At 44.8% G+C, this 25,028-nt stretch overlaps 1 protein-coding gene across 2 annotated transcripts; it reads left to right on the top strand.

Moving 5' to 3' along the window:
• On the top strand, window positions 1–21,240 carry LOC135903732 (uncharacterized). Of its 2 annotated transcripts, none has more exons than XM_070524719.1 (11): window positions 1–54; window positions 1,973–2,090; window positions 4,940–5,160; window positions 8,590–8,739; window positions 9,334–9,435; window positions 10,558–10,623; window positions 11,990–12,157; window positions 14,247–14,353; window positions 17,756–17,782; window positions 18,767–18,844; window positions 20,952–21,240. In XM_070524719.1, the coding sequence occupies exons 2-11, from the start codon at window positions 1,986–1,988 to the stop codon at window positions 21,083–21,085; spliced, it is 1,158 nt and encodes a 385-aa protein (XP_070380820.1). In that variant the 5' UTR covers window positions 1–54; window positions 1,973–1,985; the 3' UTR covers window positions 21,086–21,240. The 2 variants fall into 2 exon arrangements, with proteins under 2 accessions (XP_070380820.1, XP_070380819.1); XM_070524718.1 differs by lacking the exon at window positions 1–54 and adding an exon at window positions 852–886.
• The last annotated feature ends 3,788 nt before the right edge of the window (window positions 21,241–25,028 follow it).

Raw genomic sequence — 25,028 nt, 5'->3', positions numbered from 1 at the left:
ACGGCGCCTGGGCGCTTCAGTATTCGGTATCGAAGCCTACTAGAAACCAAAGCTGTAAGTGGTTATCTGGATGTTTTACTCGGGCGTTTTACTCACGCATTCCTGCAGGTATGACTCGTGTGCACCACGGAACGTGAAGTGCTATTACACTGTATTCAAGTACCAACCGCGTACCATGCAGTCCACTGATAAAGGGAACCCTAATATGCGAGTGTCACTTTGCTGGCACTTGAGCGACCCTAGCTACCTCAACGCACTGCACATATGTGTCGAAAGGTGCCATCGCCACCAACGATAAGTTACATGCTGCAAAGCCGGGTGACCATACATCTGCCGGAAAGAAAATTTCGTACGCGCTCTTCGCTCACATGTTCCCTTTAACAGCAGAATTCATGTATACGTGCTAGAAATATGAAGAAATACATTCGTGAAGCTTGCGCACGCTGCCATTTCCGCCTTTGTTTGCGCGTCGCTGCCCTGTAAGGCCGTCTGTCACTCACCGCACACCAGCGGCACTACACAAGGGGCGTGTATGACGTCACCACAGCCGCCATAATGTTCTGCAGCTAGCACGGCTACAGTCTGCGCTTTACCCAGACTCGTTTCTGTCGATAAGCGCTGCGGAAGCAGTGAGCAAGACAGCAGTAATATGGGGTCCGTGACATCGAGTGAATACTCCCTTGCGGCAGCAGTCATCGTTGGTTTGTTCAGTAAGGACAGGCCTGCGGTGTCGCCATGTTTGGCAGTGTTAGGACTAATGGTTAGGCAAGCCCTCGGCGGATGCTCTGTGGTAGCAAGATGTTACGAACGGGCCAGATCCTCTATTACCAGGGAACCCCACATCATCAGCGTTCAGTGACCCGACGATGTCCTTCATAGACCCAGGGTATGTTCCGGACAGCCCGGCATAGCCACATCGCCTAGTTCATTTGTGCAGTTTGCGCAAGGGTTTCAATGACATTGTCTTGGAAGGGTGCAGCAGACAAGAGCCCCGGAAGGACGAGTATAATTTAGAATGGATACTAAGAGCTGACGAGCTACGAACAGATCCACAGACAGTCATAGGCATGGGCTCCTGGATGATCAATTCGCTATTCAACTACTTCAATTTCACACTCAGGCTTCCTCTGCGCTTTTATTTTCAATGCACATATGTGCCAGAGGACAAGTTGAAAGTTAAAAAACACACCTACACCGCCTAAGTGAACAGGTACATTTTTTTATATTCTTTTGCACGTCGACTATACTGTGCCAGGCGTTTTCAAGCTAGCTGACGTTAGACTGAGTGCAAGGGAGATACTAAAGACTTACTACATTAGTGTGCATTGTTTTGTGGCCTAATATCTTTTACGGCATATTGTAAAAAAAGTTTACACGTTTCAGTACTCGCGACATTAAACCCAATAACTGTTTTTACAAGCTGTGCGCATGGGCCTCGACGTAATGCTATAATCGCGCAGAAGCAGCACACTTCCTGTAGTCATAACCGAGGTTATATTATTATGATGAGTATACTGAATGTATAGCTGCGCTCCTAATCTTATTTAATAAAGCGGAACCTAATTGAGCGGAAAATCTTCGCAAATATGTCGCGCTTAGTTGGCGGAACCTGTGTGAGAAGAGATTAAGACGTTCCACCTATTACTCAACGAAGCGTATGTGGAACGATATCAGAAGTCATATACCAGTAACAGTGTCAAGGAGCTCGAAAGAAGCGAGGCAGAAGATGGCCGCGAAGACCCTCGACCAATTTAGTCAAATTGGTCTAATTTAGACCGATTGAGTATCAATTTAGGAAACTGCTCTAAATTGATACTCAGCGGCTTATTTTGATATGCTTAGTGTTTGCTCTAGTCAACGCTGGGCGCTGTGCTCAACATGGTAAAGTGGAAGAAGAACTTCAAGTCAAGGCTCATTTGAGAATATGGAGGTAACAGTCTTTTTTTTTCTTTTGGCATTTTTTCTTCGGCAGCCTCTCCATCGAGATGACGTCAAGAGCGCCGCAGCCACCGACAACCCATCCTGGACAACCGGTGCATCAAGTGGATTTCAAGCCACCTGTGCAGTCCCCGACCTTGCCCGAGTTTCCAGTTAGTACACTGATGTTATTGTTCGGTTTATCCACAGAGCTTCCTAAAAAATATCTAGCGTTTCTAAAAAAAATATCTAAATCTAGTGTTTGCGGCACCTGCAAGTGTGGAGGTTCACGCATGACATCTTTTTGTGTAATTATCGACGGCGGCGAAAAATCGAGTGTAGCAGTCATATAATTGATGTTGCAATAAAACGCAACCAATCGTCTCCACGCGCTGACTTGCACGCGGGAAACTCTTAACAGGTTCTACTCCGCGGCTGAGGCATGCACCCAAAGCCTAATGGTTAGAGCACCGTGCCGCTGCGCTAGGAGTCCTCGGTTCAAATTCCTCCCGTTGGAAATTCGGTTTGATTATTTTGATCTTTTATATCTGTCTAAATATAGATCTGTCTCCTTTGATTCCTTTCTACTCTTTCATATATATACATATATAATCAACGAGCGAAAGGATTATTAACCATAAGAAGCCAACAAACAATGGCACTACGGACAGCATAGGAGAAATCGCTTGTAGCTAACTGACGAACTGAAGAAACGATCAATTAATGAAAGTGGATGAAAAAAAAAAAACAACTGGCCGCAGATGGGATACGAACACCCGCCTTCGCATTACGCGGCGTGCGATGCTCCTGCCAATTGAGCTGCCGCGGCGCGCTTTGCTCATACACGTTCTCGGGTATTTAAGTTTGTGCACTAGAACCCTCGGAGTGTGAGCCAGCGCCGCCACTCACGGGCCTTGGCGGCGCATGTGGAACGAGGTCCTTCCTGCAGCAGGCGTCACGTCTACGTGAACTTTTTGGGTGAATGCAACTGCTATAATTTTATATGTACCGCGAACACTGGTTCCGAGGGCGCATAGCAAGCAGCCACATATCAGCCCGCATATTTACCGCGACTAGCATTCCTTGCCTACTTCAGGCATTTTGAACCTATCTAGCCTCTTACGCTGGTCCAGTGGCACACGTTTTCTGCAAGATTGGGTCCCGAGGTGTGTGGTCGTAGTCATGATGCATTCGTGGCCATTCCATTGTACTCATTACAGCTTCGTCGGGTGTCTTTCATCGTGCCCGTCGTCGTCACATCCTTCTCGCCGACGCTTTGAGCCAACTTGTCCAATAGGCTGGGCCTCAGTTACGTGCTTGCGATTCCATCCTGGTAGTTGGATCGTAGTGAATCCAGATACGGTCATAAGGATCTCCTGACGCTGTTGTCGTCACACCCTTTGTCGTGATGCCTTCCTGGTAGTTCCTTCCACGGCCCTCCATCATCGTCACTTAGGATTCGTCGTCGAATTCTCGTCGTGTGTTGTTTTATTCGGCGCCGTCTTTGTAATTATGCTTAACCAACTAGCCCACCAGCACGTGCTCAGTGACGTCATACAGTTGTCCCACCGTTTCGTGGTCGTTCCATTGCCCGTCATTCCAACTTCGTCATTCGATTCTCATCGTACCTTCGTCGTCACGTGATCTTGGCCACACAGTCGTCGTCGTGTATTCGTCGTCATACCGTCGTCGTGCCGCATTCGAGGTCGTTGTGACTTTATTATTCGCATCTCGCCACCCCGTCGTCATCGCACAATCGTAGTAATACCATTGTCGAAATGCCGTCGCCATTAGCCTTCGTGATAAAGTCGCCCGCACGCCATCATTGCCAGTACAGTCGTCGCCATTCCGTCGTCATCATGCTATCTTCGTGATACCGTTTCCGTCGTTCCTTCTTAGTAATTACATCGGCGTCACGGCGCCGTCGTTATATAGTCGTCGTCGTCATGGCCGGCATTGGCTATCCTCATGATCACGCCGACGTTAGCTATAGGGATTGCCAAAGCAACGTGGGCCGAAACTTGAGAATAGCTTATGCGCATGGTACCCCAAGCAACAAAAGTCTCACAAAGACTACTACAGATTCTAAATAACGGGGTCTACACGAATTCGTCGCGTCGCTACATTGCTTGAACGCTAATCGCATTAGCGCCGACAGACATCGTGAGATGCTTTCTGCCCGAATTTGAGACTGCACAATCTCCGGTATCGGCCCACAAAAGAGGCAAGAAGCTTACCCAATACGCGAAAGTGGTAGTAACTAGTTAAGGAAGACATTAGTCGTTCAAAACTCAAACCACTGGTGGTTTTTTATGCGGCGCTCTAGAGTCATTAATTCTGACCTAGTTGTGCAGCGCTCGCGTCGTGTCTTCAGGATGAATACCAAGGAAGCTTCGCGAGCCTTTTTGCCAGTGCTTGTTTTATGCTCGCGAAACATTTCACCCGGGCGCTTGTGTATGTGGAGCTGCAGCTCCTCTGTGCATACTTTCCCCGAGTCGCCTCAATAAATCCGCAGAAACCTGCATCAACTAGGCGTTGATACAGGTTCAGCAGGATGCAGGTTGATGCAGCAACACAGCTGCTTAGCAGGAACGATCATGTGTGTGCGCGTAATGTCCATGCCAGCAGCGGAAGCCCGAAGGCTACCCTGGCTCCATTCGTGCCAATTGAGAAGCGCTTGACGACGGGTCCACTAGGCCTCGTCGTCTTTGAGGCCGAACGCACTGGGTATGTTTGGAGGCCTTCTAGCGTATCCCAGGCTTGGCTGCGAATGCGCCTTCGATACCAGGACAGCGCGACAACGGCCTAAAGAACGAGCCACCGCTGCCCGTGTATTCGCTATCGCATTGATTTCAATCTTGTGTGATTCTTCACCGCGATAACTATATAAAGCGAATGAAAGTAATACAGTCTCAGACTTGCACGTTCACAGCAGTCTTGCTTTGAACAAAGACAGTGTTTTCTTTCACACTGACGCGTTGTATGCCGTATACGCCCCTTCATAACGCCGCACTGTGCGCAGGTCACGCGGTCTAGACGCGTGAAGGTGGCTCCCGTCGCGCCGTCCGCGACGGGAACTGCCACACTGCGAGTGCCGCAGGCGCCGTTTCCACGCCTGCCGTCGCTGAGGCCGGTTGCACCGTCAACGCCCATGAACCCGTTCCCTGCTAGAATGGCTCAAGAACGCATGGCTGCACTCGGCAAGGCGCAAGGTGCCGTCACAGCTGCGCAGGTGGAAGGAAGGCAAGTTCTTTTTTTTTTTTGACAGTTGTTTGACCGACAGCCATTTACGTTCGCCAGCTACATGGGCTACGAATACGAGGGGCGTAGTACAGCAAAGGGCTCTGGATTGCTTTTTAAACACCTGCGGTTCTTCAACATGCAACTTAAGCTGAAAATTATGACAGTTTCGCCACAAGGGCAAATCAATGAATGCGATAGCAACATGTTCGCAACATTTCGCAACATGTGAAATTTGACTGCAGCTCTATACGTGTTTTCATTTCGCGATATATTGACTGGCGCGGACAACCTGTCTGAGGCTGCACGTTACAAACGCAGCTTGTGTGGCGTGACAGCAGCTGCCCCAGATGGATTTCGCAGACGACGCACGCTGATGTGGCATCATCTCATAGCCTTTGTCACCGCAGAGATAGAGAGTGTGTGTGTGTGTGTGGTTGTGAACAGGAAGAGGCGCCGCAAATCCCGTCTTGTGCAACCCCACGTTTTCCTTCTCACGCGTTTGCCACACTCTCATCCTCCGCTTTTCTTCTGACGAAGCATCAGAAGAAAAGCGTAGCGCCGGGCACGGCGAGCTTTGCGGTGACGATGGCTACCAAATGGCGCCAGAGTAGTGCACGTCGCCTACATGGAAACGAAGAGCTGCATGAGCGGAGGTCTGTCGGCGGCGGCTGCTGTGAATCGCGCCCACGCGTCACGATTAACGAGGCAGTACCACCACATGCCGCTCCGTTGGCAACGTGCCGCGCGAGGCAGATTGTACGCGCCAGCCAGTATATCGTGAAATAAAAACACGCCTACAACTGCGCTCGCCTTTCGCTCAGGCAATATTGTAATCGCCGGTGACTTTTTTTTTCTTAGCGAAGCTGTATACCTCTACCGTCCAAGGAAATTTTCGTGTCATAAGCAGAAAACTCTCCATACGTGGGCCGATTCCAGAGATAATGCAATATCGGCCCCGCCCGCGACGGAGGGGAAGCAGGCGTTAAGCACTCCCCATACGTGGACCAAACCTGTCAATAGAGCAACGTCGGGCCGACCCGCGACGGAGGGGAAGCAGGCGTTAAGCACTCCCCATACGTGGTCCGACCCCGAAGTTAGTACAATGCCGGGCCGACCCGCGGTGGACGTGCAGTGCCCCATTAAGTGGCCCACATAAACAACTTCGCTGGTCATCCCTCTTTACAAAGTGGAAGGGCACTGAGATTTTTTTTTTATTTTGAAAACAATCAGCTCCCCTTTCACTTTAGTCTTAGTGCTTTGCCACATAACTGAGTTGCCAGAGGTGGTGCACCCTCTTCAGGCGACAAGCATGGGGCGATGTTTAAATCTTAGGAATAGAAATTAAATTCGCTTCTACGGCCTTCGGCGCCAAAATCACTATCTCATTGTAAGGCACGCCCGTAGTGAGAGACTGCGACTAATGTTCATCACGTGTAGTTCTTTAACGTGCACTGCATGCACTGCACACGAGCGCTTGACTTCCGCCCCCAATGAAATGCTGCCGCCGCTGCCGGGCTCGAACCAGCGACCTCCTACTCGGCAACGCAACCCAACGCCATAGCCACTAAGCTACCACGGGGGTAAATTGAAAGGGCAGAACCAAATTCATGCTATGAAACACGCCGTTATGCCGGCGATACGTTTATCAGCCTCGCTTCCGAAGGCAGTCACCTGCATCCCGGCAATAGACTGAATAAATGCTGATATTTACGAATGTGGTCAGCGGGAGCGAGTTGTCATTTTTTCAGGCAAAGGACAAACTGAGTTTCAAGGAACTAGGCTGTTCACAAACGCGTCTTAGTGTTTCAACCGTATAGCCAATAGCCTTTCAGTTTTCAATGTGGATGGTGTATCTGCAGTTTTCACATGTTGAAGTTGAATTCATCCTTGCCAAGTGATCAAGCACTATGAAAGAAAAACCAGGTTGCTTCCAAGAAGCTGAAATGGCTAGACACACATGGCACGCACAAAGGGGTCAATGAGATTAAATTATATTAAACGGGAAAAGGTATCTCTTACACGTCAACGTGACACCTACGAAAGCACGCATCACAAACAATCGTCCCTTAATAACAAATTTGGTGCTCTCACTCGTATTATTCACGCCTGCACATCGTACGGGTGCGGAAATATCTAAGTGGAGCACGGAAGCTGTGGCCAAAATACATCGTAGTGCCCTCTAGCAGTCACGGAATGGGGGGAACGGAGTAGAAGGGGGTAGGTTGCGATAAATTAACTCGCCCGTGCACAGGCAGACGCTCATAGCGACTTCAATTGGTTCACACCTCTCGATCTGTTTATTTGCCGGTGATTTGGAGCGCTGCTCGTAGGTTCTGCAGGAACACTCGCTAGCGTGATGACGCTGATAGCACAGCTGTTTCTGCGATTCGCACGCACTATACACGCCCCTGTCAGACAGGCGAATGTAGCTATGCTATCAGCGCCATCTGATTGCTTGGCGTTGAGCCCACTTACTCCGTGGTTGAGCCGCAGAACCACGAGTGCCACTCTCATGCGCGGGCAAAGACACAGATCGAGAGATATGAATTGGCTGTCAAGAGCCAGCCTGCACGCATGGGTTACAAATTACTTGCAGCACGATTACACGAATTAATTTTGCAAGTTTTCTAATGCATGAATAAATGTCATGCTCCCTTCTTTTGATATCGTCGTGTAGAGAAAAGATGCCGCCATTACTCGATCATGCATGTATCGTGCCACTCATGATGCAATCAGAGCTAAATTTAGCCCCCCGCTTGGCTTCCAGAGAGGCAAAGCTTGGCAGTAAGTTTGTTAATCTAAGCGGGAGTGATCGTGTTTGAGAGAGCTCACTTTACCGTAGCCGATATATTCCATCAAACTCAAACCTGTGCTCATCAGGAGTTATAAGGCTTACAAACGTAAATTTCTTTGCAGAAATTTATACTTGCTCAGCTATGGCGCCCCTCTTTCGATATATTGGGTCCAAAAACGGCGTGGACAGGCTTGGGCAGCAAGAGAGGCTTATGCCAATTCGCGCTCACTTCGATCCCTTGACTACGGCCGGTCCACTACGAATAGCAAGCGAGCACGATTGCAAGATTAGACCGCAGGACCGCCAGCAGGTGGCAGACTGGTTAAGTCTGTAAGCTTTGCAATACTTAAATAAACGTCACTCGTGCATTTGGTTACGTCATTTCTGTACCCCAGTGTCCACACACCGTCAGAAGCAGGTACAAAATGTTTCAAGTACGCCACTGTCGCTGTGTCCCCCGATACACAGCCTATCGGACTCTTTTTTTTTTGTCCTCAGCAGTGCGTTGAGACCCATGAAATAATCAGGAATCCAGGTTGACACTATATACTGCTACTCCCATGTCCTGGTTATCCCCGACCAGAACGAAATTTCTGCCGTTCCATCGACTTTAGCCGTTATCATTGCTGTTGCAGGAGGAACTTGGTCGCCATAAACCCACCGCTGCCGAAGGAGACCGGAAGCCGCCCTGCCGGACGCGGCGTGAAGACCGCTAGTCGCGAAGACTATGCAGCGACCGGCGAAGCCGACCTCGCAGGCATCGGTGCTCGGCGACTCCAACCAAAGTACGCACCTTCGTCTGAACTGTACAGAGCGCACCTCGAGACAAAACGACTGTCTTTCACCGGGAAATTTATCCGCGCTGGTCGTCTTGGTTACTGCAATCACTGTCGTGATTTTAGCTACCAAGTGGAGGCACTAGCCTCGTGACCAACTTCATTTTCCAATTCGAAGAAATCGGATACGACGAAATGCTCTCGTTATACAGGCGCTCAACCGATTTGAATAAGAAACGAAGCTCAATTCTCTCGACTGCAGGAAGCGAAGTTTTAATTTAGCGCGTAAATTTTTTAAGCAAATGTTGGGGACAATTTGCAACTTAAAAAAAAAACAAAAAACAAAAGAAAGGAAGCAGAAAGTTAAGAAACCCGTAATTCAGTGCCAAAAAAAAAACGCATTCAGTTTAATCTGATTCAGTTCTTCTCTTTAGTCTGACTATAAGTGCAAGCTGAAAGCAGCGCGTAAGATGTTAATGTGTTATCCGTACGAGGTTAGTACGCTCACTTGGGGTGGGGGAGGGGGACTTCGCGGGTCTTCGATACTTCATGTAAAGTTGTACTTCGCGCTTTGATTTGCCTATCGCTGCTTGAGCGTTGCAGGGCTCAACGCCCAGAAGAACCAGAGACGCTCTGGGAGCGCTGGTGGCCATTCGCATTCGCCATGTCTCCACCCGAGCGCGACGAGTTCGCCACCAAAGAGATGTAAGCGGTTACCACGCTGTTTGCTTACAAATAAACCTATTCTCTACCGAGTGTGTGAAGTAACTTGAACCGAGGATACTTAAAAAAATGACTGTGGCTTAGCTAAGGTTAAGCCCAGGATGCGAAGCATACTAGCCTTTATTTTAGTTGTTGAACCACTGTTTAGCCTGGTGAACTGCTGTTGCTTGGCTATATTTGGTTCGGCTAGACGAAGAAACAACTCATGCAGGCGAGCTCACGAGCTGAGACCCGGCTATGTAGCTACGCGGCCGCAAGCGAGCGCACGAGTTGAGCCTCCGCTTTTGCAGCTGTTATGACGTCATATGGTAGCTACGCGGCCGCGCGCGGCGCAGCAAGGAAGACCGTGGTTGTGCGGCTAGTATGCTTCGCATAAAAATGTTAAACCGCAGCAGGATGAAGCCAGCGACATGTTCAGTAAAGCATTGACGGGGGCTAGGTGGTGTACGTTCTTGATTACGTTTGGCTGAGTTTTAGACGCTTGATCCATCCGCGTCCTTGTTTGCTTCATCATATTTTGCCAGTGTAGAACTCAACGCAACGCAATCATCGACGACATATTGTTTGCCACCATGTGGTGCTTCTCGGAGTATTTTTTATTATATCCCGCGTAATTAGTTATATAACTGAGATGAATTATGAAAAGAAACAATGTTCACGTCCGGGCGCAGTGCATTTGGTCACGTTGTAGACGGAGCTTATTTATTTATTTATTTATTAGTTCAGAAACAACCGATATATTTTCTTGCGGCAACGTACCCGGGGTACTTTTGAAATATGAAATACAAAAAAAAAGATCATTGCGCTAATGCACTATTGTTTTGCAGTGCTCCCAGCCTTATCTCGTATTCCTCTCTTTTTTCTCTTGCTCTTCTCTGTATCAATGGTCCCTCGGTTGACTAACAATCTCTGTAAACAGTTGTCGAAAAAATAGGTGTCTCTGGAGTCAACATTTTGACCAAAGAAAGTTGGTCTTTACATTCACTGCGTTTTTCTTTCTTGAGTCCACAAAAATCACCGTTAAGAAGACACTCGCGTCCTGTAGCGTATAGTCTCTGCTGTGTTTATCATGAGCCAACTCATTTTGTCTTATCTCGCTCACAGCAACAAACGTCGGAGGGAGCGACTAAGAAAACTTCGAAAGTACGACGAAGGACGCGACTTTGAACAGTAAGTGCGGTTCAACGCTGTACATGCTTGCCTCGCACTCGTACGCAATTCAAGGATATCGGGCACCGTACAGCCACGGTCGAAAGATTGTGCAACAAAGGTGCGGTGTAAAAGCTGAACGTGTTCGATGGCAAAACACACGTTCTGGTTTGAATATTTGAAACAATGCGACATGCACGGGGCAGTGGAAGTACAAATCATCATGAGCTCTAACTTACCACAGATATAGTTTGGCTCATGTACGTGTGTGCGAGTGTTGAATGTTTTGAATACACAACGAACAAGTCTATTTCGCATCAAAGTATCAATCTCTGCGATCATTTGGCATATGACCAAGTATTGTAAGGATCAGTGGATTAGTATGTTTGAACGGCATTTTGAAATCGGATACGCATATTCGCTAAACACGGGCTTCTAAGATCGAATCGAATACCAATAAATTTTGACAAAGAAAAAAATGACACATCGGCACGAAAGGTGGAACAACATATTGTTTCCTTGAATGCAGGAGCCAATGCAAGGAATTAGTTTAAAGCGAGTAGCTTGCGAGTGTACAAAAGCGCAAGCTCAGCGGATTTTGCTTGACTTACACTGAGTGTCAACTACCCAGTGAGGCGCGAGCTTTGAGCTTTTCCAGTGACAGTTGGACTACAATAATTGCAACCGCCCTGTGTCTTTGGCTGCAAGCAAACATTCGTAGAAATTAATACTATATAAGCCACATCAACACATAGTTCAGCATGCATCTATGGGGAAAGTGACAAATAATTTACGTAACTGCTTCCGATATAAATGTGAAAACAACACAACTTTGTAAAGAACGAAAGACAAGGTATGAACAACTTTGGTGGCAGAGAAGTATTTGGGTATTCGTGGTACTGAATTTGGTTCAAAATTATTCTGCAGAAAAGACGTCCAACGCCGACGCTGGACGCCGACGACGGATTTCTTTAACGCTATCACGTTCATAAATGCATTTTCCAGTTTGTTATGTACAGTCAACAGCAAAAGATTGCGGTGTGCGGTTTCCTCTTCAAATGTGAATTCCTGCGCTGTTAAGGCAGGACACTTCGTATTTAATGAATCACTGTGTAGGTGGCGATGGCTACTACATGGTGGAACATTTCATTCGTGGCTGTGTGACCTCACTTCGCGAGAACTCAGCTTCTTGGCAGATCCTGCGTCCCGTAAACTTTTGCGGTTGACTGTACAAGCGGTCTCAGGAGGACGGACGTGCTTAAATGTGCGCTTGGCGCGCGTTGGACCGACACGGCCGGCTTCTGGCCCCGCGTTCCGAAGAAGCAAAGCGCGGCGATGTCTTCGAGCGTCGCCCAACGACAAACGCCATGCGTCATCTCCCACGCAGGTTCACCGACTCGAACTTGAACGATTCGAGCCAAGGCAGCATGGACGAACAAATCGCGGCTCCCGAAACTCCAGCCGGCCACTATTCCAAGGCGCACCCGTACTACAAGAAGCTCCGGCTGCCCAGCGGACGCCGGGTGGACATCACCAGGCGGAACTACTTCCTCAGGTGCTCACACGCATAGAAATAGTTTACCACAGAGTTTCTCAGTATAACACCTAGAGAGAAATCTGGCGCCACCCTCCATGGGAGTTTCTTAAGGGGTGCTGTGCCGTCATGACAATGACAGCATATGTGTCTGCGAGGCTTGCGATGGCTGGTATTGTAAGAGGCTTCGTCTAAAACGCGGATATGGCTACACAAATAACGGGTTCTTAGAGAAAAATCTGCATAAAATGTTTCCATTCACGCATATTACATCTTCCAGTGAAGTGTGCACTCACCTAAATACATAACCAAGCAAAGAAAACCAAGAACAGATGACAAACTGTTCCAAAGTGAGCACGAATCTTGCCGTCTGTCCTCCAAATTTAGCAGCCCGCTGACACGTTTTGCGTTTCATATAATTGTACATGCAATAACAAGTTCTCGTGGTTAAACAAAACATGTTTTTGTGTAATAATAAAGCTAAAATAGCTTTTTTACGTGCAGTTCTAGTATAATATGAATCATCGTGATAGACGGAACGGTGTTTGCCTGGCTCTCCGAGAACGATGCCAATCCGAAGTCACAGTATACCGGCATTCCCGTGCATAGCACAGCGCAGCAGTGGTATGCACGGTATTTCCCTCTAGGTAATATAGTGAGAAACTCTATGTAGTTTACGCACAAGTCGGGAGTTTCGCAGCTGCTTTTCATGGTGCGGTGGTGAAAGCCGGCATGCGGTGGCGTGCTCGGCGTCAAAGCTATACGCAACCTGGGTTGGTGTCGCAAGTTTTCGCCTTCAAACGCAGTTATCGTGATTATGACATAAAAGTAACCTGTGCACATCTCAAAAAAGTTTTTTTTTCACTGCTTTCTTTAGGCAGCAATTCCTAATTTTCGCTTCTCACGTCGCCATTTTATCGGCTTCGCGGCTAGGAGTTTGTATGTTTGCGCTACAGTAAAGAACAACCGGCAATATCCGCTCTGCGTAAAAGAACTGAAGCGGCCGGATGACCAATGCGTCAATGAGAACGCGCAGGAGGCCGTGGTGACGAATCACCGTAAGATCCGTCAACAAACACACGCACAGTACTTCCGAAGAGTGTGGTAAGCCAACGGTGCAGCTTCGCTGTCTATTTGATGTATCAGTCACTCAGAGATGCTCACATCTTTGGCTTAGAGAGGAAGCTGTAGCTCAGAGCCAACTACAATTCCCCTATTCAAATGCACCTAAAATGCACAAATTGTTTTCTGTGACCGCCATTGAAACAATTTGAATAATGTTTGTCGCATTTGAGAAAGGACGCTAAATTCTAGTAATTCTAGAAAGCAGAACTTTTATTCAGAGCTTTGAATATTTTTACAAAAATTTCGAAAAATTCAAGTAAGAAATAGAAGCCCGAAAGCTTACAAATTCATAAATCTGCGGGAAAAAAAGGAGATTGAGCACTGTAAACAACATCTTAAGAGCATCTCAAGCACACAAATGGGATATAATAATTTATAGTTTAAGTGTTAGAACGTTTACGGGGGCTTTGCAAACGTTTTTGAATATCGACGACATCCGTTCGGGCTTAGTTCATGTTTTTATTGGCCAAGATGGACTACCTTGTTTCAGTCTAAATGAGCCGCAGACAGGACTTGGCAAGTTTGGAGAACGTTTACTGAAGCAAGAACGGCCCACGCACAAATAAAAAGATATCAGAATCCGTGACGTCATGTTGGTGTAGCTATACTGGGGTTTCGGCACGAAATGGAAAAATAAAAGAACGCCGATCCTCGTTTTAGAAGATAAAGTTTCAAAAAATAGTTAGCCGGTGTAAACTGAATTAACTTTTAATGTAACTTTCACTGATCGGTTTTTGACCACTTGGCGTTCTTTAACGTGCACCTAAATCTAAGTGCAGGTGCGGATACCAGTGCAGTCTTCTGGTGTCCGTGCTCTCACGCCTGCCTGTCATAAACGCGAATCCCTAGCAAGTTGCTCAACCTTAAGTCGTTCTATATGCAGTAGTGGAAATTCCACCCCCCCCCCCCCCCCTTTTGGAGACGTAGCAATACGTCGTTTGTTTGAACGCAAAACTTTATCGTTTTGCTTGCCTTTGTGCCGCAGGAAGTGGCGAGACAAGAAGATCAAGACCTCGTACGAAACGCTCTTCTTGCTCGGTGCGCTCGTTGTCTTGATCTGCCTGGTTATATACGCCTACAAGGAGAACATGCGTGAGTGCCCCGTTGTGCTGCTACGCAGTGCTTTGTTTTCAACTAAATGTCGCCATAGGAGCTTAAGAATAACGGAGCTTTAGGCCTTTTCGTGAGCGATGCTCACAGTATGTTCGCGTACCTTGTTCAGGCTAGTCATGAGTATTCTGTTTTTTTCGTTGTGTAAAGCAATTATTTAAGTTTATCTTATTATTTCCGCACTGCGGGCTCAAGGTCCAATCGGGGTGGGCAATACAAATTAAAATAAGAACAGCGATCCACAACAAAACTTACAACAGCAATGTAGGCACAATAATGGTATCTCGGGGTCTAATGATCTGCTTCAGTAAAACTACTCCATTCACTTATTGTCCTCAGCAAAAAAAAGAAAAAAAGAAAAAGAAAGAAAGCCTGAACAGGTCAGTGCGTGAAAGATATAGAATTAATGAGTTTTGTGGCTGTTGTCGGAAAAGAACGTAATAGTTAAATGTTATGAATAAGGTGAAGGAAGTACAGCTAGTTTGTTACATTAAAGAAAGGAGATGAAGTCTAGCCTGAATTTTTGCCTTCGTAGTTGCAATCGCTGTGTGTAATGAGCTTGCATTGGCTCGGACTGCGGGCCTCACACGGTGATTTGTTAAGTTCGCACCTTACAGCCTTCCTTTGGATTGGTTCAAGGCTATGAACGTTACATTCAGTATACGGACCTCAAACAATGCAGGCGTATTCTAGTTTTGACCTAACACGTGAGGTGCAGCAGATAAGTTTAACGTTAGTGAAAGCGGTTTTAAGTTTCTGTTTGGGGACACAGTGCTCGAGTAAGGCAGATGGACACATTTTGCTTATAGGAAGTTTAGAAGTTAGCAGTCAATGTCACCGAGATATTTGTAGTAACTTACTCGTTGTAATGATGAAGATCTTGATGGGCATGCATATGAAAGTGGTATGAGTACCTTGAAGGTAGATGCATTTGCTAATGTTTAGTGCTATTGCCCATTGTTTACACTATTCATCTATCATCCCCAAAATTGTGTTGATCTCAGGGGGATGGTCAGCGCAAGCGATTTCTTAAAACACTACACAATTGCCAGCAAGTAATCTAATTCCTACTCAAGCAAAGGGCCTAGCATACTGCCCTGTGGTTAGCATACCTGATATGACCGGAAGACAGATATCTGCGCGTATTGTTTTCGATTACTTAGGTAAGCTGAAATCCAACAGAATATTCCGGAATACCTATGATTCTAAACTTCAAGGTTACTTGACGAACTCTGTCAAAGCCGTTACTGAAATTTAAGAAATAAGTTATCATGCCTTGTACATCGAGTGTTAATGAAAGAAAATGAAAAGTGCGACAAGTTGGGTCATGGTGGAGTATGATTTCCTAAATCCATGCTGAAAATTAGCACGGCGTCTTCTCCCAAAATTTTATTCCTACCAGTAGCCGTGATATGCTCAATAATTTTCCAGCATCACGAATTTAGTAAAATTGAACGGTAATTCCCTAATATAAGCCGGTCTCCCTCAGAAGACAACAAAGCACACAAAAATATAAACCACAAATTTTGCGAGGCACAGGGCATATTACCATAAAAGTCTGAGGCCGCAGTTATCGCCGACCCGCGGTACCTCTCTCACGTGGCATTTACAAAAATATTTGGGAGCTTCCGATTTTTGTCAGAAAAAAGGACCCCACAATATTTAGGTTGACTTTGACGCTGTTCTCGTTCCTTTATCGACATTCTTCATAAATTTCAAATTGAAGCTCCATCGATAAACCAAGATAATTAAATATAAACAAACTAAAATGACTTGTTTATGCCTATACAATGAACAAAAAAAGTACTCGCAGCTAGCCCCAACTACCACCACCAAAATACAGAGGGCGCCACTCGTGAGAGAAAAGACTGAGATGTAGACAAAATTGCTAGAATGAGAAGCATGCACAGCATAGCAGATTAACTCAAGCAGGGTATGTGACTATTTGCCACCTCCCCGTTTCGAATGGGATGCCAATAAATTATCATCATCGTCACCTCAGGTTTTCATTTCTTTGTTGACATTTAACTGAGAAAACCGGTATATGTGCGAGTACTCGTACAATTTTGCCTGAGCATATGTGTTGTCATTTAGTGCGTATTTAAAAACAATAACTCTGTAGTTCCTATCTAAATACACGGGAAATGAGACCTAGTTTTGCACGTCCTCCACTGCACCAAGGTTGACGAGGTTTGTTGCACTTAAAGAAATGAAAATCTACCGACTATGTAAACAAAATTTTGATTCAGGTCATCTGTGCAAAAAAGTAATTTTGAAAGAATCATGTTTGCAGCTCTCTTATTCAGTAGTAAGAAACGATATCACAATTCTGTAAATCGCACCTATTCAAAACCAAAAGCGAACAAAATCGGTATGTAATATGTACGACTGATTTGAGAATAGTACTTTTGCAATATCATCGTAAGCTATGTAACAATTTCACGTAAACTGTAAATTCACACATGCATTTGTTCGCTTAAGATGGTCTAACAGATAACAGTTCACAAATGTGCGACATCTGTCTCTTTTTTTTTTCTGGTGTAGAGCTGTAAATTTGTAAACCTCGTGGTTGAATTTCCTTTTAAATGTCTTCTGGTTTTATTATCAGACGGGTGACAATAACGAAGAAGAATCTGAATGCAGTTCATACCGGATTAACCGTCTCGCCCTAATTAAGGACCTCGGAATCCTTAAACCGTGAACAGAAACTTTGGGAGGTTATAACGAAGGGGATATGCATTTGTATGCCTTCAAAACCATGTTTATTCGGAGCTAAAAGGGACGACAAAGAAGCACACACAGACAGCGGCGCCTTACAACTGTATATTTACGAAAATCGCGCAAAACGTGAATGCCAAAGGGATATGGGCATGTGCAACAGGAAACACAAAACATTAAAGGCAGTTGAACACTGAAATGATAAGGCTCCAAATCCGTCACGCTAGGTAAAAGAAAAGAACACGTGACATTAGTACACGGATAATTGAGCCGCCACTATGGACCATGCAGCAGACAAGCAAACCAGTCACGTGACCAACATCTCCACGCACGAGTGCACGGATCTGTTTATAAGAAATGAATATTTCTAGCCACTTAGACACCAAAAGAAAAGTTTTGTGTTTCGTGTTTCCTGTTGCCCACGCGCATTTTATTTTGGTATTGACGTTCTGCGCAATAACGGTTGAGATGCGAGCAGGCGTTGTCGGTTGCGCTTCCTTGCTGCCCCTGTTTTCCTTTCCTGTTATTTTGTATTCGTGTGCTGAAAATTTTTCCTAAAGATGTATCACAACCAACCAACTCATTTTCATTTCCTTGCTTGTATGTGTATCACAACTATATTTTCTGTAAACTGTTTCTTGCATTCCTGATGTTTCCCGACTGCAGCATGGCTTTACAACATACTCAGCGGACGTGAGTACATACTTACTTCTGATCACAGTTGTAACGACAACTTTATGGGGGACATAAAAAATGAGAAGCTGCAGAACTTGTACGCATAACCAGCTGATAAATGTGTGCCGTCATTTGTAAGAATTGTCACTTTCAGCCATCAAACAACAAAAACTGTTAGGCGCTGCAACCGTTGTTCTTTTTATATATAATATACATGGGTTATGCAGAGGCTATATGATGTACCAAAATTGTACTTTCCAGATTTTAAAATGGCTGTAGTAGAAAACATTCACAAGTGATCCTGTCGCTAAGTGCTTGTTTTTGCTGGCTCATTCTTATTTCTGCTTTATCCTGCCATGGTTCTTAGTTCCTGAAAGCGTCGTGCTGCGAATAGACATTAGAGATAAGACAAGATGGCTTCACACAGTAGTAAGAAAAGGAAATGCAAATAAGTGAAGCTCATGCAACTAAGCGTTAAAATATGGTCCCTTACTTTACTGGAAAAAAAAAGGTAAAACTAGCTAAATTGTCGTGCAATCAGCCACTATAATGGGCACCGGATTTGTGTTCTGGTAAAGCAAAAATGAAACGTTTAATTTTTCAACCCTGAAAATTGACTCGCCGTGATCAAAAACATTCGGCACAAGCGAAGCCTTTGTTGTCAGGCCTCACAATTTTGAGGTTTGCGAATGCGAGTAACAGCATGTTTTGCAGTAAAACGTATGTTGAAAACATTTTCACACGATATTGAGCTAATTTCGTGCCTTCTGTATGCTACTTTTTGTACTTAAATTTAATTCTATGTCCTTCGTTTAGCGCTGTCTTAACCTACGTAGACGCCAGTAACGCATAGTGTTCAAGACTTCACACGAATAAATTTGTAACATTAGCGGTTTATTTATTTATTTACTTATTTTTAAAATTTATTTATTTATTTGGAACTAACTGTACAGCCAGCAATCTTGAGTGAGGCTTTGCTTGTGTTTGTATGCGTTCTTGCAGTGCGTGATGTGGCTCGAGGCACGAAGGATAAAAAGCGGGTGACCAACCCCATGCAACTGGACTTTCAGTGGAGGGCTGGTAAGTGGCTTGAAAAAAAAAAACGAAGAACCAATTGTAGACGCTATGAAGTAGTCAAGGTCGACGTATGCATGACGGTTCAAATGATTCAAAAATTAAATGTCGACTATATCTCTCTATTCTGAATTTTGCTGTCTTTTTCATAGTCAATATTCATTAATTTCGTAACTTATTCTTACCATATTTCACGAGCGATTACGTCTACCTTCTCCTCAGCGTCAACGCTGGTTGACCTTTTCTTGACAAGGGTGCCAGTATGGCCCTTCCCGGAGATAGTGCAGTCAGTGACAGAATGTGGTTAATTTGCGAATGTTTTTGCACTAATTACGCCTGTGCCCCCAATTTCACCTACTAATCGACTAGTTCTCGCTTCTTGTATTGTTTCGACCTGCATTTTGATACCTTTGTAACTCGGTACGACACTCTGTAGGCCCTAGAAGGTCGTTTTTTTTTCTTCTGGAAGTGGTTACAAGATACCCTGGTTTCAGATACGACAAACCCACGTCAAGTCAACAAATCAGTCGTCTTCATCGATACACGAAACGCACAGAATTGACCATCATGCCGTCGCTGAACCGAGTTGGAGAAATTTTACTGTGGGCAATGAAATTTGGTCTGTGAAATTTGTTGTCTCCACGTACTTATGTGGTGCTGGGTTCTCCAATGATCACAAACGTTCAAGGACCTATACCGAGGCCCTTTCGTAACACTACGGTAGTTGTTGCCGGCTCTTTCATGATAGGTTTAGATGTCACGTCGTCCGAAGATGGCTAGTGTAAATCGATGAGAGCTGGGCATATGTGAAGTGCTTCTTCTCATATTTATTGCACATTTAAACATAGCCTGTAACCGATATAACAATTCTATTCCTTCACCTCTATGAAAAAAATTAAATAATGCGAGAAATAATTACGCATAATAGAAACATTTAGCACTGTTTCTCTCATTATTACCACTAACTCATTTTAGGGCACTCGACTGTTCCTATTATTACTCTCGCAATGCAAGAGCGTTTCTCATGCTGTCATCCCTGTTATACTTTTCGTTGACGCTTTTTGGATCCTGATTCCCTACGAGCTGGTTCAGCTTTATCTCGTTGGAACGTTCCATTTTATTGTGGCTCCCATTGTTCGGGTCGTCTTCCTTCTTTTGGGTGTTTTTTCATGCACAGATTCCTGTCCTAATGGTACCACCCCTTTGCCTCGTTCCCGTGTTGAAAATGAGGCCATTCGAAGCCAACAGACAATGAAACCGTTAGTCTGTTGGCCTCTTGAGGTTAAGAGGAAGCTTTAGATTGGGCCATCACCAATTTCTCTATTCAATTACATGTAAAATACGAAGAGGCTTTTATGAGACAAACACTCGACCAATTTCATTGGCAGGCATTCTAGCAATTACAGGCAAAAACATTTTTATTTATGGTCTCAATTTTTTTACAGAAACCCATGAATTGGTAGGTTTCAAAATTTCGAATCACGAAACCCGTAACTCGGCAGTTATTTAAACTGCACCTGCTACCGCATCCCAAGCGGACAAGTTTGTTATATGAATTTGCAGCTTAGGTTAATTCTCATTAAATAAACGTTATTAAAACTGTCAGACGGCAAGATTTGAACACAGGCCGCTAGCGTAGAAGCCCGATATTGGAACCATTACGCCACAGAACCACGGAGGAGCAGAACACCTGCAATTACCAGCGATTATGTCTGCTTGCAGAGTCTTATTACCTTCCAAGTTAAAAAAAAGTAATATGTGCTTTGATATTTAGACCAATTCAGGCCCAGATAAAGCGTAATAAATGAAGCCACGGGAACGTCTGAAGCACGAATATCAGACGAATCCATGTACTACCCGTCATTCCCATGGTGGCTGAACAACCGCAGCGTCAGAGTTCTCTCTAGCAATTGCAGGGAACACTATGGTGCAGTGGAACTTAGGAATAAAACAAGATGGCGTACGTGACACCACGCGAGTACTTCCTATAGAGGCTAGAGCCAGAATTACCTCCGATGACTTTTAAAGGAAACTGTGTCCTCAACGACCCACCATCGTGACTCAGCCTTCGAGTCTCAAGGATGCTGGTAACCTGTTGCGATTGCTTCTGCAGGCACGACGGCGGAGCAGTACGACGATGACACTACGGATGATTTCGACGCCGAGACGACCAGCCCGTCCGAATATGGAATCGGGACGCAAGGGGTCGTGTTCGCCAAAGACGACATGAGGAGAAGGCTAGTGTGACGCACCCTCTCGGCGAATGGACCATGCGGTCAAACTGAAATTTATTTATTTATTTATTTATTTATTTATTTGTACCTCAAATACCCCATTTGGGGTTTTACATGAGGGGTGGGCATATTTACATAATATTTTCAATAAATGCCTTGAACGATGAATGACTGGAGTGGTGCACCGCTTCAGCAGGTAGATGATTCCAGTCTTTCGCTGTTTGAATGAAGAAAGAGTTAAGATGAGCGGAGGTGCGAGCTGTAGGGGGATAAACAGCCTTTGAATGGCCATGACGGGATGAAGTGCGATGCGCAGGCGTGATGTCGGTCTGATGAAGTAGTGAGTGATAAAATTTGTAAAAGAGGCACAGTCTTGCTGTTTTGCGGCGCTGCTCGAGGGTTGGAAGTTTCAGAGATGATTTAAGTTTAGTAACGCTAGTGTGGTAAGAGTAGTCAGAATGAATGAACCTTGCTGCACGATTTTGTATGGATTCTAGTGCTGTTGCCAGGTTAGATTGGTGTGGGTCCCACACTGAGCATGCGTATTCTAATTTGGGTCGAACGATTGTTAAGTATGCGAGTAGTTTTACTGAGTGCGGAACAAGACGTAGATTACGGCGCAGGTAGTTTAGTACACGATTGGCATCATTGCTAATGTTGCAAATGTGTGAGGACCAACTGAGGTTATTGGACAAGTTAACGCCTAGGTATTTATATGAAGTTACAGCACATATTTCCGAACCGGCGATAGTGTAATTAGCTGACATAAATGATTGGCGACGATGGAAAGTAAGTAGTGACGTTTTTTTGACGTTGAGGGACATTAGCCAATTATTACACCATGTTTCAATGACGTTAAGGTCGGACTGGAGGGCGCGAGAATCAGCGTCGTTAGTAATAGGACGATAGATTACACAGTCATCAGCAAATAAACGAATTTTGGAAGAACAACCTATAGGTAAGTCGTTAATGTATATTAAGAAGAGTAGTGGTCCCAGGACTGTGCCTTGTGGCACGCCAGAGATAACGGGTGATAAGGTAGACGAGCATTGGTTAGCGTAAACGAACTGTTGACGGTTAGTGAGAAAGTTGCGTATCCATTGGAGAACATGAGGGTTAAGATTAAGACATGATAGTTTTAGAAAGAGCCGTTCATGAGGAACCTTGTCAAAAGCTTTTTGGAAATCTAGGAAGAGGGCGTCTATGGGTATGTTTTGATCAATATGCGAGCTGATGTCATTGACGAATAGGACTAGCTGAGTCTCGCAGGACATGCCTTTCTGAAAACCGTGTTGATTTGGATTAAAAAAATTAGCGGATGTTAGGAAGTTTACAATATGAGAATAAATTATATGCTCCATTAGTTTAGAACAAACACTGATGAGGGAAATTGGACGGTAATTGTGGCACGATGATGATGATCCTTTTTTTGGTACTGGAATTATCTTACCTATTTTCCAGTCTTGCGGCACCACTCCAGATGATAATGATTGCTGAAAGATATGACACAAAAATACACTAGAGATGTGCGCGGTGTTCTTAAGCATTTTGGAATTGATGCCGTCGATGCCGGCTGAGGATGTTAATTTGAGGGATTCGATTAGCTTCGTTATACCATGTGCTTCGATTGTTATGTCAGGCATCGTTGGGTTGTTGAGGTAAGGACAGTCTGGGAGGTCAGTGTTAGGTTCAGAAGTGAACACGGAAGAGAAGACAGAGTTTAGTACTTCAGATACTTTATGGTCTGGAACACGGTTATTATCGTTATCACATAATAGTAATGGTTTACGGTTATTTGGGTTAATGTATTTCCAGAATTGTTTGGGATTGTTTTGCAGCAAGTTAGGGAGTGTAGTTGAGTAGAAGGTTCGTTTAGCTGTTGCGGCCAAGGAATCAAACTCTTTTTCAGTGACGTAATATTTTTCCCAGGCCGGAGCGGTATTGGAACGCTTGGCTTTACGAAACAATCTTTTCTTTTTATTATTTAGTCGTTTTAATGTGTTGTTGAACCATGGGGACGAAGGTCGCTCTGTTAAAATGATGGTTGGTATGTAAGTCGTAGTGAGTTCGATCATTTTATTTTTAAAAAGCGTCCAGTTGGCGTCTACTGTGCGCTTCGGGAAATCTATAATGAACCAGTTGTAAAACTCGGTTAGTGCGTTGTTGATGCTGATGTAATCACCTTTATCGTAGTGTTATTTTCTTTTTTGATTTTTTGCAATGAGGTAGCTGCCAGGATAATTCTGCATGTAGTACCGAGTGATCACTTAGTTCTGGTAGATGTGTTATAGAAGAAACACTGTCGGGATGGGATGTTAAGATAAGGTCGAGTATGTTAGAGCACTGTTCGTTTTTCCGCGTTGGGGTAGATACTAGCTGTGTCAAACCAAAGGTGAGGCATGTGTTAAGAAAATTACATTCAAGGTTATTTTTAGACAGTGTTATGGCTGGTTCGGACCATGTTATATCAGGAAAGTTAAAGTCACCTAAGAGGAGTAGTTGCGCATGATTAAATGACTTAGTAACAGTTTGCAGTGCCTCGTGGAAGTGAATAGTGAAGGAAGCATCTGCATCGGGGGGTCGATAGCAAACACCGATAATAGTTTGTAGGTATGAAGAACTGCACAATACGAATAAGATTTCTAGAGGTGAAGTGATATTGATGATGGAGCAACAAAGGCTACGATGGGCAGCTATCAGAACACCTCCTCCGCGTTTGCCTACACGATCTCGCCTAAAAATGTCAAAATCAGGAAGAAAAGAATTAAGCTCTGTGTTATCGACGGTAGAATTCAGCCACGTTTCTGTTAGTACAAGAAGCTTACAATCAGAGGAATCGATAAGGCTACAGAGTGCTTCGCGTTTGGGCAACAAGCTTCTAATGTTAGTATAAACGAATGATACAGGGATGCTATATGGTTTTGCGATAGCGCGTGATGGTAGCTATGAAGTTGAGGTAACTCTATTTGTAGTGTTATCATACTTGTAAGTTCTGTTATCCACGATTAGTTTATCGTACCGGAGTTTGAAAGATTTCTGTTGCGACTTGCCGAACTCGATTAGTTGTTTACGTGCATGCCGGGTGTTAGCTGAGTAGTCTTCCGATATGCTGTAGCTGGACCCTCTAAGTTGTTTAGCATTTGAAAGAATGTGTTGTTTTTAAATTAGCCCAATTTAAACGAGCTGCAGCCTATGCCCGCGCAATTTGGCCTGCAGCGACTTATTTGTTAGTTCGCTTATTAGAAACGGGGCTGCCGTTGAACAATTGTGTACTTGGAGCAGTATACATAAAAAAATATTTTTGTTCATCTTTCGTGACAATGGAATTTTCTGGTGGTTGATCTTGTTTTCATGCTATTTGAGATTATCGTCTATTCTTGAAATCAATATAGTCCCATAAAAGCTTCGTAAACTTCCTACGTGTACTGATGTAGTACAATCTGAAACCCTTTTTGATCGTAAAATTTCGCTGTAATAAAATAGTGAAATGGGAGACTACGCCTCCATGTGTGTTCTTTATCTTTGTTCTTGAAGCTGATTCAGTGCTACAGCAACTTATCTGCTGCTCTTATGTATAAGAAAGCGCACATTTTGTATCGGGGACTCTGGGTAGCGCACTTATGGTAGCGCACATTGCTGACTAAAATATTTTCCTCTGCAATCTCGGTATAGCTGCGTAATAATGGTAGCAGTCCCATCCATTACGACAGCGTAAACCTGCATTGCTAACAAGTACAACGTGCTTAACTTTAATAATAAATTGGTCGGCTTGTCTATGAATTGGCTATGACGTCATCCGAAGCTGTTGCCGGAATAGCGGGTTGGTGTTACGGCCTGGCTGCACTTGTTTTTTTTTTTTGGATACGTTGTTATGGGTACACCGGGCATCATTAACAGTCTCTATTAGTGAGTGTGATTATTTTTGCGATTATCTCCTTATTACATGGCGCAAAGAA

This window comes from Dermacentor albipictus, chromosome 9, assembly GCF_038994185.2.
Source record: "Dermacentor albipictus isolate Rhodes 1998 colony chromosome 9, USDA_Dalb.pri_finalv2, whole genome shotgun sequence".
Classification (NCBI taxonomy): domain Eukaryota; kingdom Metazoa; phylum Arthropoda; class Arachnida; order Ixodida; family Ixodidae; genus Dermacentor; species Dermacentor albipictus.
Note: the sequence above shows the minus strand (reverse complement) of the source record. Positions and strands in the feature narration are given on the sequence as shown.

Excerpts from the sequence above, each read along its gene's own strand:
- LOC135903732 (XM_070524718.1), top strand. The coding sequence starts at position 867 with ATGTCCTTCATAGACCCAGG. Across the intron at positions 2,091-4,939 it reads CGACCTTGCCCGAGTTTCCA|GTCACGCGGTCTAGACGCGT; the intron begins GTTAGTACACTG and ends CACTGTGCGCAG. Across the intron at positions 5,161-8,589 it reads GCTGCGCAGGTGGAAGGAAG|GAGGAACTTGGTCGCCATAA; the intron begins GCAAGTTCTTTT and ends TTGCTGTTGCAG.